Here is a 16,775-nt window from a genome sequence, read left to right as displayed (position 1 = left end):
GCAAGAGTCATCAGGAGATGACATATCTCCCCAGCCCCCAAATTTTCCTAAGTTGAATTGCTTGCCATGGAAATATGGAAAAAAAATTTTGCAGAAATCCCAAAATATCAAAAGGCACACTCCTCTAGTCACTTAACATAACTGTCAGGTTTTGTGAAAAAAAATTCCTAATAGTTTTTGAGGTCTGCTCCCGAATCTAAAATGTTTACAGACAGACGGACAGAGAGACGGACAGAGCGATAGCTATATACCCCCACATTATATGCCGGGGGGATAACAATGTTGTCTAAAGACCATTATAACAGTTCAAACACCTTTATACTGTTGTTTAAAGACCTTTTTTTTTTAAACCTACTTTGCTTCAAATAAAATGCATCAAGCAACACAAGCAAGGAGACACAACCCTGTTGAGTGGCCAGTAGTAGGCCATTCACTACTTTAACCTCTGCTATCTGTGTGCTATGATGAAGCCTAAATCCTGAAATATATATTTCAACAATGTTATTCCGATGTAGATATGAGCATAACTGCTGTGCGACAGCCTTTTCTAGGCTCTTGGAGATAAAGGGGAGGTTTGATATTGGCTTAAACAGGAGTCAAGGTAGGGTTTTTAAATCAGGGGTATGATAACTGCCAATTTTAAAGGATTTAGGTATACAGTATATCCAGTGCTAAGGGAAGAAATTATTATTTTTAATAGAGGTCTGATTGCTTCTGGTAGTATCTATTTGAAGAAAAGTGTAGGTAAGGATCTAATGCAAGTTTATTTTTATGAAATTAGTGAAATTTGTTTGGTCTCTCAAAGGGGGTTAAAACATTCTAATTGTTGATCTGACATATTGTTATTTCCATGTTCATCTCATTAGTCTCATCTCATCTCATTATCTCTAGCCGCTTTATCCTGTTCTGCAGGCAAGCTGGAGCCTATCCCAGCTGACTACGGGCGAAAGGCGGGGTACACCCTGGACAAGTCGCCAGGTCATCACAGGGCTGACACATAGACACAGACAACCATTCACACTCACATTCACACCTACGGTCAATTTAGAGTCACCAGTTAACCTAACCTGCATGTCTTTGGACTGTGGGGGAAACCGGAGCACCCGGAGGAAACCCACGCGGACATGGGGAGAACATGCAAACTCCGCACAGAAAGGCCCTCGCCGGCCACGGGGCTCGAACCCGGGCCTTCTTGCTGTGAGGTGACAGCGCTAACCACTACACCACCGTGCCGCCCCTGGCTTTAAATATATAGTCTAAATTTTTTTTTGCCATTGAAAAAAAAATTAATGAAGCCATTGCTACTACATATTGATGGTGTGTATGCTTCCATGGTGGTTCTATTCCTAGTTAATTTGCCATAGTATTAAATAAGGATCTAGGATTATTTTTATAATCTTCTATTATGGGAGAAAGATACAGTACATTAATCTAGCAGCACTCAGAGCTTTTCTGTAGTTCAGGAGATTCTCCTTTCAGGCTAATTGGAATACTACCAATTTTGTTTGATGCCATTTACATTCTAATTTTCAAATGGTCTGTTTTAAGGTGTGGGTGTGATCATTATACCAGGGTGCTAGTTTTTTTCTTTCTAATTATTTTTCTTTTAAGTGGAGCTACATTATCTAGAGTATAGCAGAACATTGACTCCGCAAGCATTCAGTTGCTTGATCAAGTTCTGTGGGGTCTGATGGTGATCCAATCAAAGTTGATAACTCTGGGAGACTATTGATAAAACGCTGTGCAGTAGCAGATGTGAATGGACGTTTGATGTGATAGCATGAAAAGGTGCACATATTATTAGTAAGATGCATTTTAAATGAGATAATGATCTGAGATCGCTTCAGACTGTGGAAGTATGACTAAATTTTCTATATTTAATCCGAATGTTAGTGTTAAATCAAGAGTGTGACCACCATTATGAGTGGATCCTTGGATAATCAACCTTCTGATTAACCCCTACAGAATCTAGAATAGAATGCTGTTCTCAGAAGGTCTTCCAGGTTATGCGAGTGAGTATTAAAGTTTCCAATAATTAATGCTTTGTCTCAAGAAACAATCGAATTTGAGGTGAAATCCACAAATTCAGAAATTATTATTATTGTTTGCATCCTGGCATATCATATCTCAGTAAAATTGGCTTGGATATTTTGGGGCTTTGATTTATATGCAAGGTCTCATCTCATCTCATTATCTCTAGCCGCTTTGTCCTTCTACAGGGTCACAGGCAAGCTGGAGCCTATCCCAGCTGACTACGGGCGAAAGGCGGGGTACACCCTGGACAAGTCGCCAAGTCATCACAGGGCTGACACAAACACAGACAACCATTCACATTCACACCTACGGTCAATTTAGAGTCACCAATTAACCTAACCTGCATGTCTTTGGACTGTGGGGGAAACCGGAGCACCCGGAGGAAACCCACGCAGACACAGGGAGAACATGCAAACTCCACACAGAAAGGCCCTCGAACCTGGACCTTCTTGCTGTGAGGCGACAGCACTAACCACTACACCACCATGCCGCCCTTATATGCAAGGTTACAAGTTGAAATTCTGACATCCAGGGAATAATCCAGTGTACGGATTTTTTTTTCCAAGTATGAGGTTGAATATTTATAGATTGGGAGTTGTTTGGAATACAACAGTAGCACTGAAACTGTGACATCTGGAAACATAACACTGCCAATAAAATGTGATCTTCTGGGGATAAGTATTTTGTTGTACTGTTTGCACCAAATAGCATCAGATTGCAATGATTGTGTAGTTTTTATTTCTGATGTTCTATGACCCAGTTTATCCTTAACATGAGACTATGCACTCAAGTGGCACTGTTCACACCTACACAAAATGGCATCCACTAGATAGCAAGTCAGAGACAAAATATTGCTGTTTGTCGAAGTGTAAAATGTTTAGTGATTTCATGCACAGAGACATTAAACAATCAAAATTTTCCGGTCATGAGCTTTTTCTCAAACTGAAAACTGACCTTACATTCAAAAGTATTGACTAAAGTAAAAAATCCAGAATCAGAATTACTTTATTAACTGATATCAGAAAACTGATACGCGAACATCTTGCAAATATCTTTCTATCTGTTGACGTTTGCCTTTCAAAACTCAAACACAAACTATAATGGGAAAAAGTTTTAACTGGTAAGTATGCCATAACAGACTAGCTTAGGACCAAAGTACAGGATTTATTTAAAACATAGCGTTAGGCACTAGTGGGCACATGGTGCCCCATAGTTCTGTTGGTATTGCATGACAAGGACATGTAGCTTTAATTTCTGACAATGTGCATATGATGCTCCAAATGGTCACAGGATACCCAGCAACCATCTTACATGTATATCTTTATAGGAACTACTTTGCTAACCTGCACCTCTCTAACATCATCAGTACAGCTGGTGTAGACAGCAGAATGCTAAAGTAGTAATGAGTGATTCTTCACAGTTCAGGAACTTTCTTATCCAAGCTGTGAGCTTTCATATTTAGTGATTTAGCTAATCTGTCAATCAAGGGCTGTATATGAACTGCTGCATAGTTGTAATTAATATTACTTCTCATGTATTTACTTCACAGCTTGCGGTTGAGTTATAGGATAGCTATTGACTGATTTGTCTCCAAACCTGGAATTGTGCGTTTTATGTAGTATGGTGAAATTAAAATGAAACGTCCAAAATTTACTGACCACATTATTTCATTTATTTTTCACATCATAACAATAAAACATAACAAAAGCAACAAAATAGGGGAAAAAAAAATTAACCAGGTCTGAATAAACATGTTTATGATATATTTTTAAAAAAACCTAAGAAGGAAGTAAAACAAAGAAAGAAACATGTGCTGTTGTGACTGATCCAACAGTCATACATCAGAACATGGCGCATTCAAGGTCCCAGGTACGAGTGTCTAAATAACGCTGTGTTTGTTTTTAGGCATCATAGTTGGGGTTTTTGCGCAGGATAACGAAGCCCTCGAGGATGGGCGTGACTGGGATGTACTCCTCTGTCGCCAGCTCAGCTCTCTCTCCATGTGCCAGCAGCACCGGCGTGGTGTGTGTCTGAAAACCAGTGATGGCTTTAGGTTTGCCTGCCTGTCCCACCACATCCACAGCCTGGAGATTTAATTAAACAAACAAACAAACAAACAAGGAACAGAACAGAAGGGTGTAAACGGATTGTCATACATTACACAGATCGGCGGCTGGGACAGCAGTGCACACTGGAATGCTGAGGCTTTGGTAATATCTTAATGTTTATTCTAATCCTGCATTCACACCAGCAAATGTCTGCTGAGCATTAAGTTTCAATGTACTTCAGTGACACGGAGCTACAATTTCAACATTAGTGCAAGTCTGAAAAGAGATTATCAATTTTATCAAATTAGGTCCAACACCATAAAGAAGCATCAAATCCAAACAATTGTCTCAAATGACTCCTTGGACTAATCCTATGGCAGATATGGTGCAACACACCACACTACAGCTTCCTGTTCACAACTTTAGCTCTGCAATTAGTTTGTGCAAAAATTAAAAGAACCATGGTTTTAGCTTATCCTGTCATACAAGACTTCATTAAATGTGTACAGACACATTATGAAGAAAAATAACGCTTGGAAAAAAGTAGCAGGGATTGTTTACTCTGGGAGTGTGCTATGTAGCTAGTATAGTTACTACGAAGTCCACACACACCTGTCCCACACGGACGGACACCGGTAGAGGCCGGAGCTCCTCGTCGAATGTGACAAGCATACGAGGCTGCATCGCTGCTACTAGGCCATACAAGACATAGTGAGACTTCCCCAAAATGACTGCAGAATAAGAAGAAAAAGAATAATCAGTTGTGCTGGTTTAATCAGAGTTTGATTCAGAATATATATATATATACACACACAGATGAGCTAAGCTGCACTCTTACTGTTTTTCACATCCAGGAAGGACACTAGGACCGTGAGGAGTCCGGCCACCGCCACCTGACTCATGAGCTGTCTGTCGCTGTGGTATGGACACAATGTCAACGTACCTTTACCCAGATGTGTCAGTCCCTGCATAAACACACACAGTAGAAAAACATGACACTCACAGCGCTGCTGAATTCTAGATTCTGATTGGTTTGAAGGTGTTGATTAATTTTCTGGCATTAGTACAGCTGCAGATCACAGGTTTATATTAATGCACTTGTTTTTTCGTTTCTGGAGTAACAGTCCATTCACTGCTGACACACCACATAAATGTTTTAAAACAATCTTTAATTTGGCGAAGTTTTCTGTATGGAGATGTTTAACATTTATGGAAAAAGTCTCCAGTGTTGGCAGTTTAACAGTCAGAGGTAAAGCTGCAGACTTTTCTGACATCTTCAGGACAGAAGAGTTTACACTTTAGTTTCTTGATTTCATTTTTTACTTATTAACTTAAAGAAAAAGAGAGAGGCTGGTGAGGGAACGGTATATAATTTACTGTTGTAACTTACAGCAAGGGAAAACAGGAACTCACATCCATTAGATGGAAATGTAATTAAATGCAAATGTAATTATACATGGAAAAAATGATGCCACTTTAACATAAGTAAGTGTTGGTTAATTGCTGTGGTATAAAAGTAATAAACTACTCTGGGACATGCTGTGATAGGAAAAGTAATCAACGTCAGTGTAGAAACATGAACTCCAGTATTTTACCTGAGCAAGTCGGACCATGAACAGGTTGTTGGGGTCCTTGGCGTGGTATTGGGCCAGCTGACGGAGCATGGCCGCTAGACGCGCATTGTTGGTACCTGAGGTAATATTTTAAAAATATGATTTTGTAGACATTAAGTTTATTTAAAAAAAAAAGTGCACATATATATTTTATATACTGTATAAATCAGAAATTTTGCTAATTCTGCCTCACTTTTATCAGCACTGTGCCTATCCACTAGCCATAATTAATTATAGCTAGTTATTGTTAAGCCAGTTGCCTAGCAACCGTGTTCTTTTAACTTAAAAGCACTTAGAACAATGACAGTGAATATCGTGTCGTGTGTGGTGATGTTCCACTCACCGCTGCCCACCATGCCCATGGCAAAGATGGAGTTGTGTGAGACCTCGGGGTCAGCGTCGTGAGAGAACTTGCTAAGTGTATCCAGGATGTTGAGTCTGGGGTTGGACACGGAGATAAGCGCTAATGCTAACGGCACTGCTCTGCGCAGAGTGGGCTCACCATACCGCAACTACAGGGAGATGAAAGGAGGGAAGAAAGCAAAGTAGAGCTGGAGAAGAAGCATCTTTGTTTCATCTCAATGTGAATATAACTCAAGTAAAGTTGAAAGGACTAACCAGGTGACCAAACGTGCGGAGTGCCATCTCTGAGCCGATTTCCTCTCCCATGGCGATGAGTGCAATACCCAGCACTGCCACGCCCTAAATCAGGAGCAGCAGAGCGTAAAACATTTAAACAGTTAATTCAAAATCAATTACAATTATTCAAGTTTCTCTCTCACACACCTGGTGTGAGCCCATATCTGCAGCGCTCTCTTTCTTCTCCTTATCTTTTTTGTCCTTCTTGTCCTTATCGTCATCTTTGTCCTTGGTGTCGTAGTGTTCGCTGCAGATGTGCAACAGCTGCTGAACCTTCAAGACGTTCCCCGAGCCTGAAAGACAGAAGAAACCGAACATAAGCGCAATGTTCTGAAACTGCGTGTGATTCTGCAGTTCACACTCCAAGTCAAATATCAAAATTCCCTGACTTTCTCTGACTAAAAGCTGAATTTCCAGGACCTATAATGAATGGAAAACCAGGTCGTCTTTGTGCTGAGCTGACAAGAATCAGCCACAGTATTTTAAAGCCATCAATATGTAAGATTTTTTTCTGCGAGTTCATAGACATTTTCTATTTAAAAAAAAAAAGTTTCCACTGCTTCAACATTTTCTTAAACATTAAAAAAAACACTGCAGGAAAAAACTATTACATTTTGATAAATGGTAACTACAATTTAAAAGTGCTAGAATCAAAATTCTGTGATATTCCATGACTTGGTCTAGAAAATGATCAAATCCACTGACTTTCCATATCTAAATTGCATTATATTCTAAAAGTTCCAGGACCCATGGCAACTAGTTTTTTTTTTTTTTATCTTACCTGCATATGCACAGATGTCCACAAGTGTGTTTGCAAAGCTGCGAAATGGCTCTTGAACGACCTGTAATGCTGCCAGAGTGGTCTCGATTGCTTCACCCTTGCCTACACACATAAAATACGTCATACTTGTATCTACTGGTTTGCATCTGCCTTACAATGTTTTTGTTACACATGCAGTAATAACTGCACCGGAATTAATCCCTAATCACATTTTATATATAAACAACATACAGGTTAAAAAAAACAAACAAACAAACAAACAAACAAAAAAAAACACATACACTTAAAGGGAGGACGTGCCTTCAAATCATCAGGTCTATGTTTTGAAGTCTTAATGAACTAAAATGAATGTCATCTTGTTTTGAGACAGGTTATCCTATAAATTCATTGCCCCCATTCTGAGGACATATGGTACAGTCCCAAATCCCAGTCATTTTACCGAGGTGGTTAAGTCCAAGGCCGAGGGGAAGCCAGCGTGCATATGTGTCCTTCAGCTCCTGCTCGCTCTTCTCCATGATGGTCTGGAGGATGCTGGAAGTGACATCACCATTACATGACCCCACAGCGATCATACCACATGCCAAAGCGGTCACACCTGCCACCTAAACACACACACCAACCATTTTAAGTTGTATTAATGGCAGACACTTGATACTGTATGTTTGGTCTCTACATGATGATACCTCCATGCTGGACTTTGAGTCTCCCATGACAGGCAATAGCAGTGACAGGACATCTTCTCTGTTAGATCCTGCATAGGCCAGACCCAGCCTAGGTAAACAGAACAGGTCAAATATTAACCTCAGCTATCAGACCACAGAACTTGGACACACAGCGAATCCAGGTTTATCCAGAATAGCTATACGTTAAACCTAATATAAATATTTAGGCACTACCTTAAAGTGGAGCTCACAATCCCACATTAAATTTTTAAAAAGCAAATTAAAAATAAGGGCTGGATAAAACCCCATCTATCTTATGTAAATAAAGATACAAATTTCATTGTCTGCTGGTTAAATGTTTTTGAGATATGGTGCCTTGCACTTATGATCAGGTGCCCTGCGTTGGTACACATATCAGGGATCCCAGCAGTAATTGAAAAAAATAGAGGAATGTAAGAAACTATCACCGGGCGGCACGGTGGTGTAGGCTAGTGGTTAGCGCTGTCGCCTCACAGCAAGAAGGTCTGGGTTCGAGCCCTGTGGCCGGCGAGGGCCTTTCTGTGTGGAGTTTGCATGTTCTCCCTGTGGGTTTCCTCCGGGTGCTCCGGTTTCCCCCACAGTCCAAAGACATGCAGGTTAGGTTAACTGGTGACTCTAAATTGACCGTAGGTGTGAATGTGAGTGTGAATGGTTGTCTGTGTCTATGTGTCAGCCCTGTGATGACCTGGCGACTTGTCCAGGGTGTACCCCGCCTTTCGCCCGTAGTCAGCTGGGATAGGCTCCAGCTTGCCTGCGACCCTGTAGAACAGGATAAAGCGGCTAGAGATAATGAGATGAGATGAGAATGAGATTTTGTAATCAATGACATAAGTGGCAAAACATTTTTTATAAAAATTAGACGAAAATGTAGCTTTGAAGAATATACTTGCCTAAATATTCCACTGATTTTGTTATAACAATAGTATCCATAGTTCATCTCATTTGTTTATTTTTTTGTTTCAAGTTAATGTCAAAACTAGTCTAATATAAGCCACATTCATTTTTCAAAAATCATGAATATGAGCAGAAATCAATGATTCAGTAATATTAGATATATACATATGTACAGCAAATACTGGAGATATTTGATTTAAACCTCTCTTTTTGAAAGGTTTCACTGCAAAGGAATTTAATGCTCTTTTCTGGGGTGCATTCTCTCTTTCCTCCAGTTTTCTCTGCTTTTGTTTCTCTGATCTTTCCTTCTGCTTTTCTGATGTTCCTGCAGTGCTCTGAATTAAGTTCAAAGCATTAGAAACAAAAGCACGAACGGAGTTAAAACATGTTTTCTAGCAAATGGGCGCAGCCATATTGTTTTCTTGTTCTATCGCGTACAGTCTCGCGGACCTCAGTGTTGCCAGACACTCCTGACGTTTTCCAGCCCAAAATATGTTCAAAACCCGCCAAAATGCACTTGAAACCCCCCAACTGGGCGGAGAACCGCGCAATCTGGCAACACTGCTCACGGTATTTATATCAATTTAACTTCCGAGTGTTCCCGAATGTCAACGAGAACAAACGAAGCCGACAAAAACATCGCTAAACAAGCAAACCAAATCAGAACGTATTCTGCTGGTCATTTTACTTAAACATATTTTTAATGGATATACAAGAGATTTAAAAAAAAAAAAAAAAACAAAAACACTTTCGCTAGAAAATAGCGGAATTCCGCTAAATAGCGGACGTCTGGGATCCCTGACATATGTCATTCATGTGTATGGATGTCGCACGGTCGCAAAAGCTATCAAAAATCAGGTCAATGCTTTACCATATTCTCCTAAGTATGGAGCTTTGCACGGCTAAAAATAATCTTGGTGGGGGCGTCGTGGCTCAGGTGGATAAGGCGCCATACCATAAATCCGGGGACCCGGGTTCAATTCCGGCCCGAGGTCATTTCCCGATCCCTCCCCGTCTCTCTCTCCCGCTCATTTCCTGTCTCTACACTGTCCTATCCAATAATAAAGGTGAAAAAAGCCCCCCAAAAAATCTTTAAAAAAAAAAAAAATAATAATAATAATCTTGGTGAGTGAATGCATTACCCAAAGATGGCTCCTATCCTCATAACGTTGCTGTTGTGTAGGACGTAGTCAGAGAGGAGGGCGAGAGCAGGGTCACACTCATTACGAACTCCGGAGTTCACGATACCACACGCCAGCAAAGCTCCGGACTAGAGAGAAACAAATACAGGAAAGAAACAATATCATTATTTTATTATAAACATGAGAAAAACACAGTATACACACACACAAACACTGATGCCTTGTAAGATAGACATGATCATTTATTGGAGAAGAGTCCAAGTGAGTATGCGTGAGCGTGCACGTGTAGTACCTTGATGTAATCCTCTGAAGAGTAGAGATATTTGTCGATCTGAGTGAGACCACCATCCACGTCCCACAGCAGGATCATACCCAGAGATGCAGCAGCACTCAGCATTCCTACGTGCACAAAAAAAATATTTTTTAAGAAAGATCCAGATAATTCAGTTAAGCATACTGCAACAAAATTTATCATGATAGATATTATTTTGTCATACTGTCTCACTATAAACCATCACCCTGGTGTCTACAACTAATGCTGTGTTCACACTTATACTGGTATGAAAGTGGTATAACTGTATCGATACAAAGTATACCGGTACAGTTTAGTGCATCTGTCCACACTAGCGAGAAATGTTTGCGGTTTTCTTTCACGGTAGTTGAAATGCGCGTGCGCGAAATGTTTCCGTGGTTACCGAGTAACTTCCTTCCAAGAATATGGCGGATGAAACAACATGTGTGTGCTTTTTGTTGTCAATATACAGTCTGTATTTCTGGTGGTCATTTATTCAGTCGAATCATATAAAACGCGCGAGGCAGTTGAGAAAAAAACAAACGAATCTCCGTTCTTCACTATTTTATTCAGCGAAGACATCGATTGAGGTGTGTGACTTTGCGCTTGCGCATTATATTTGTATCGCTATAGAGCCGCTTCATCTGTCCACACTACAGCGAAGCGCTACAGTACCGATACTGTACCGGTACGAAACCCATACATTTGTGAGTTTCGTACCGATACAGTTATACCGCTGCAGTACCGGTATAGTTGCTAGTGTGGACAGGTGTTGCGGTACGAAAGTAGTTTCGTATTGGTACAAAATCCCTAGCGTGGACAGGGTATAAATGGGGCTAAAAATACGTTAAAAATCCGCCATGCTGTTGGAGAGTGTTGAGGATGTGTGTATCAATCACCGTGGTCCTTGTTCTTGTACAGCCACTTGTTGCCGTCCTCAGTGAGCAGTTTGTCCTGTCCGAACGCCGCATTAACAAAGCCATTTACGAACGAAGAGGCAAGGTTCATACGGGCAGAGTCCACCTGAGAACCACTGCCACAGAATCCTGAGGTGGTTTGGGAATACACAAATCAGGTTCACACAAGGTTTTGTAAGAAAAATAGGAAATTTTTGTAAAAAGAGGAAAATATTTTTATATAGCATCAAAAAGGGACTGAGGAAAAATTCTGTCATAAAAAGCAAGAATAAAAAAAAGGCCTTACTGTTGTTCTCCAGGTGGGTTTTGTAAATGTCGTCTGGCACTTTGGGCTCCATGATGTCCAGCTGTGTAAAAATCACAGGGAAAAAAAACAGTTTATTTCCATAAGCATTCTCTAAATAAATGAATGAATGAACGAACAAATGAACACACACCTCACGTGCGAGCGCCAGGAAGTTGCTGTTGAGCTGCACGTTGGACATGATCTCCGTCAGGTCCTCGTAGTCCTCGACATCCTCGTTCAGCTCCAGGAACATGCCATGTCGACCCAGCATAAACGCCATCTCCTTCTGAACCACACTACACACACGAATTAGATTATTTTGAAGAACATTAATATTTTTTATACTGAATAAGTTGCATGATGTGGTGTCTCCATAAAGTCGTGAAAATGTGCACTTCTACTCCCAACCCAAAACTTCTACTCAAACAATAAAATGCTTAGATTGAAGACACACCCTTAAAGCCTAAACATCACAAATGTACACTTTGAGCTCAAACGAATATTACCAGAATGTTTTCATTATTTTATTTTTATGACTCCACAGATTTTTGTTTCCTGGTTTTAAATCACATAATCTAAGGTGGGGTTTACATTAGACCGTATCAGCGGATCATCAGATTAACGTTTTTAAAACGATTAGCATGCACACAGCAACGCCAATACACGATTTGCGTGCACACAGCAACGCCAATACACGGACACGCTCGGCTCCGCAGGCATCCTGCGCTCCAAATCACTCCGCCCTGAACAGCGAGTGCCCTCTGGAGGGTGCGCACTCCGGCCCTGCGCAGCTCACAGAGTGCGTGAGTGAAGTGCACGAGCAGTGATTCGGGACTGAGCCGCTGTGTGTGTGATCTCAGTGCATATCGGGCATGCGGGTCACTTACCACTTGCAAGTGGAAGGATGGCAAGCCTAAAGACAATCATAACTACACAATGGGCAGTATTTGCATCAGTATTTGCAGTATTTTCATACTTTTATACTCTTTAATGAAAGGTGATACAAGGCGGAAGTCCGCGCCGTTTTTCAGCAGTCGCGTCACATGACCAACGCCAGCGAATCAGGAAGGTGGATGTCACAGTGACGTTGTCCAATGACGACGCCAGCTAGAGCTCAGCACAGCGTATCCGCGTATTCTCAATGTTTACACAGCACCGGACCAGTCACGATCTGGATTGAATACGTGGACCCTGGCGGATTCCCGTTTCCTGGCGTTTTAATGTAAACGGACAGTGCATCCGCGAAGAAAACGAGACAGATATGGTCTAATGTAAACTTGGCCTAATAGAACATTAGCTAGCTTTCTCATGAATTTTACTAGCTATTAAAATCACATAGGTACTGCTGGAGCGGTAATATTAGCTAATCTATGCTAACTAGGTAAGCTTATATTGGTCAAGGAGTAATGTCATTTCTCATGCCTGCAACTGGCTGATTACATGGAACTCAAGCTCTGGCCCTAAAAGTCAGGATTACATGCGAGTGTTTGTGTTCTTACATATCTTTGCAGGAGGTGAAGATGTTCTCCACCAGCTCGACATCATTGAGCATCAGCGCTAGCCTGAGAGCTTCTGGGTAACGGTTGAACTTGCGGAAAATGTTGAGCGCACACTTGAGCAGGGCTGAGTTCTCTGGCTCAGGAACATAGCTCACACAGCTGTGGGATTGAAAATGTAGCTTTATGCAACAGAAGAAAGATACAGAGTGTATGTGAGAGACAGAGAGAGACCCACCTGGTGAGGTAGAGGCAGACCTTGGAGTAGGCATTCTCATCAATGTACGTGTCGAGCATGTCAAGCCGCTCGATCTCCATGAGCAGGTCGCAGGCCTCATGCTCCGCATTATGCGCCATGTTATAGGGAACAATCTCCTTCACCAGCTTCAACAGCGTCTCCTGCTGTGCCTTGTCTCCTTCCTCCAGCTCCTGCCATTCTTTAGCTACCTCACCTGCCAGGTGCCTACATACACATGCATACATGATTACCATATCAGATATATCTACTTGATTCATTTCCATAGCAACATGGACATGATGTTCAGTACCTGACGTATTCATGGCCCCAGGATGCAAGTTCCTCCTGTGAGCCGAGCAGGCGGTATTTCAGACACTCTCTCTCACTGCTCATTGTCATGGCCAGGACCGACACCACATCAGCACAGAAACGCTGAGAGCACACACACGGTGGAACTGATTAATTTTCTGTGACAGCAGGTTTATATTAATGTGCTTGTTCTAATATGTTATTTCTTCACTAACAGCTCATTCACAGGGACGGACTGCATGGAAACGGATTAAAAGAAAAACAACACGTCATCGCTGATATTCTGTACGGAGACATTTATTTTATATTTATGGAAGTTATAGTAATACACACCTTGTTCTCTCCAGGGGCCATGCCTTCGTAGACCTCTTTGAGTCTGCCATAGTGCGGCCGCAGGAACTTGAGCGGTTTGGGCACAGAGGTCATGGATGTGGTGGAGGAACGAATCTGCCGACGCAGCTCCTCAAGTGCAGGGTGATGGAGAGACTCATCTTTCTCCTGACAAACAGAGTGAGGAGAAGAAAAGGCATGAGAGGTTTATTCAAGCAGAAATTGTGGTCAATTTATGGAAAGATTTCAAAATACAGAACTCCATTACATGGTGATTATTGGGTCATCTGTGCATTTAGTGCTACTTTTAAAAAGTCAGAATTATGCCAAAACAAATCAGTTACATCGGAGGAAATTATCTAATGAATTAAATTAATATTTAATGAATGGAAAATAAACATACACTTCTCTTTCCAATTACCTTGTTTTTGTTGGCAACTTTATATTTAAAAAAAAAAAACACCACCCACAAGTCACTTCAATTCACGAATCAGACCAGGGGGGAATAAATAAAATGAGAAATGTATTAAAGTCTGTGAAAACTCTCCTTTCTAACCTAAAGTCTCTCACCCTGGGGCTATTCTCTGACCAGATGAGCTTCTTTCAGCTGAATAACTTGTGTGTAATGCTTCTAAATAATCATGTGATTCTGTACTAATGGATCTAAAAGATTTAGCATGAACTGATGTAAGGTTAAAGATTCAAAACAACTCCTTCATGGAAAGATCAACATCAAACTTATTTCTCTAATCTAAGCACTTTTTTAACTCAAATTCAATCAATATTCAGTATTTAATCATCAAAAAAGCTAGAATCATGCTCGATGTTTACATCTTTTTTTTGAATACGTTTTATACCATTTGCCTGATGACAAATGAATATAATTGCAAATCATCATATTTAGGTAGTAATAATTAATGTGTGCACAGTAATGAGAATATTGCTGTGCATGTAAACAAACAGTGACTCAATGAATCTTTCTTCTTTAGAAAAGACAAAAACTCACACTCAGTCTCTCCACCATCAGTTCCAGCTCCTCCTGCAGCTGCTTGTCCTCCTCTGACTGAAAAAGTTCAACACAGATTATTTGCAGAATACGAGTATGGATCTTTATTAATGAATCATGATTCGTAAACAGGCGGCACGGTGGTGTAGTGGTTAGCGCTGTCGCCTCACAGCAAGAAGGTCCTGGGTTCGAGCCCCGTGGCCGGCGAGGGCCTTTCTGTGTGGAGTTTGCATGTTCTCCCCGTGTCCGCGTGGGTTTCCTCCAGGTGCTCCGGTTTCCCCCACAGTCCAAAGACATGCAGGTTAGGTTAACTGGTGACTCTAAATTGACCGTAGGTGTGAATGTGAGTGTGAATGGTTGTCTGTGTCTATGTGTCAGCCCTGTGATGACCTGGCGACTTGTCCAGGGTGTACCCCGCCTTTCGCCCGTAGTCAGCTGGGATAGGCTCCAGCTTGCCTGCGACCCTGTAGAAGGATAAAGCGGCTAGAGATAATGAGATGAGATGAGATTCGTAAACACTCATGTCATGACTGCACTTGCCTTATTACTCATGAAGGATTTACTACTGAAAGTCTTCAAAATATCATTTAGCTGAATAGAACGATGTTAAGTTACCGTTTTTAGATAAACACTGTTTATAATCATCACAGGGTGTAAATACGTCCACATACGCGACAGTAAGTGCTTTGTGTGTTCAAGCCTTGATATTTCAGACAAGCGCTTCATGCTAGCTTGATCGGCTCACGACATAACCCGCCTCCCATGGTAGGATTGGCTGATAAACTCAGTTCGTACGTACAATCACACTCATGATTGGTCAGTTAGTAAGAACGTCAGCCAATGACAGTCACGATAATGAAGTTTGTCGGAATACGGGTGGGAGGAAAAACACAATTGCTAGCTACCTCGGTCGTGCTAATAAGCGAGGCTGTCATTTTACTTCCAACATGCTATAATTCATAACTTTTTTATACAGATATGAGTGTTAATATGAAAATAACAACAACTATTCGATTATTTAGTTGAATTTAATAATGCGAACAAAGGAAAGCTAGCTAGCTAGCAAGTAAGTAAGGGAAGCTCGTGACTAGTATAAAACGTGCATCTCAAATGAGTCCCTATTCCACATACACACCATTACATAGAGCGAATGTGTGAATTATTCCAGACCCTATGTAGTGCGTTTATAGAGGGAATAATGAGTGATTTAGCATCAGGCCGGTGAATAAGCCGCAGCGCTAACGCTAACCCTATGGTGGCAGTGACTCAGGTAAATTAGCCCCGCTGTCCCAGCGTTCTCTCACCAGCTCCTGCTCCTCTTTCTTCTCTTTATCCTTCCCCGCGGCTTGTTTATCCTTCTCGTCAGATTTCTCGGATTGGGTTTTATCTTTGTTCTTTGAGTCCTCCATTGTTACGAAAAAAAAAAATAATCCAAATACACTAAAGCAGCCGGGTGTTTCGATTTCTTCTACCACAGCTGTGCTGATAGATTGTGTTGAATAATGAACTCGCACTCCCTCTAACGGCTCCACTGCGGAATTACACAACAATAGGGTAATTCACTGCCTCAGTGCTGCCATCTATCGGAGATTCGGGCAGTTTGAGAAGTTTCACATGTCTTCTGTTAAACTGCAATAATTATAATCTCATCATCTCATCTCATTATCTGTAGCCGCTTTATCCTGTTCTATAGGGTCGCAGGCAAGCTGGAGCCTATTCCAGCTGACTACGGGCGAAAGGCGGGGTACACCCTGGACAAGTCGCCAGGTCATCACAGGGCTGACACATAGACACAGACAACCATTCACACTCACATTCACACCTACAGTCAATTTAGAGTCACCAGTTAACCTAACCTGCATGTCTTTGGACTGTGGGGGAAACCGGAGCACCTGGAGGAAACCCACGCGGACAACATGCAAACTCCGCGCAGAAAGGCCCTCGCCGGCCATGGGGCTCGAACCCGGACCTTCTTGCTGTGAGGCGACAGCGCTAACCACTACACCACCGTGCCGCCCGCAATAATTATAATATTAAAAAAAAAACTAA

The 16,775-nt window shown here is 41.5% G+C and overlaps 1 protein-coding gene across 1 annotated transcript; it reads right to left on the bottom strand.

Annotated features, from left to right (window-relative positions):
* Nucleotides 1-3,683: 3,683 nt before the first annotated feature.
* On the bottom strand, nt 3,684-16,238 carry psmd2 (proteasome 26S subunit ubiquitin receptor, non-ATPase 2). Its single transcript, XM_060943394.1, has 21 exons — nt 16,031-16,238; nt 14,727-14,783; nt 13,724-13,888; nt 13,392-13,513; nt 13,082-13,306; nt 12,847-13,005; nt 11,499-11,643; nt 11,348-11,408; nt 11,044-11,190; nt 10,145-10,251; nt 9,853-9,980; nt 7,799-7,886; nt 7,555-7,717; nt 7,116-7,217; nt 6,482-6,627; nt 6,314-6,397; nt 6,039-6,207; nt 5,678-5,772; nt 4,921-5,047; nt 4,695-4,813; nt 3,684-4,118 (listed from the first exon to the last, which is right to left on the bottom strand). Exons 1-21 carry the CDS (start codon nt 16,133-16,135, stop codon nt 3,936-3,938), a joined length of 2,697 nt encoding a protein of 898 aa, XP_060799377.1. The 5' UTR covers nt 16,136-16,238; the 3' UTR covers nt 3,684-3,935.
* Nucleotides 16,239-16,775: the final 537 nt, after the last annotated feature.

This window comes from Neoarius graeffei, chromosome 16, assembly GCF_027579695.1.
Source record: "Neoarius graeffei isolate fNeoGra1 chromosome 16, fNeoGra1.pri, whole genome shotgun sequence".
Taxonomy (NCBI): Eukaryota; Metazoa; Chordata; class Actinopteri; order Siluriformes; family Ariidae; genus Neoarius; species Neoarius graeffei.
This window is presented reverse-complemented; position numbering and strand designations above follow the sequence as displayed.

Bases quoted from the DNA above. Each gene is read 5' to 3' on its own strand.
- psmd2 (XM_060943394.1), bottom strand. From the start codon at position 16,135: ATGGAGGACTCAAAGAACAAAGATAAAACCCAATCCGAGAAATCTGAC. The intron at 10,252-11,043 runs GTGATTGATACA...TTGTGCACGTAG, and splicing joins GTACAAGAACAAGGACCACG to GAATGCTGAGTGCTGCTGCA. The intron at 4,119-4,694 runs GTGTGTGTGGAC...TTAAATCTCCAG, and splicing joins TGTCCGTCCGTGTGGGACAG to GCTGTGGATGTGGTGGGACA.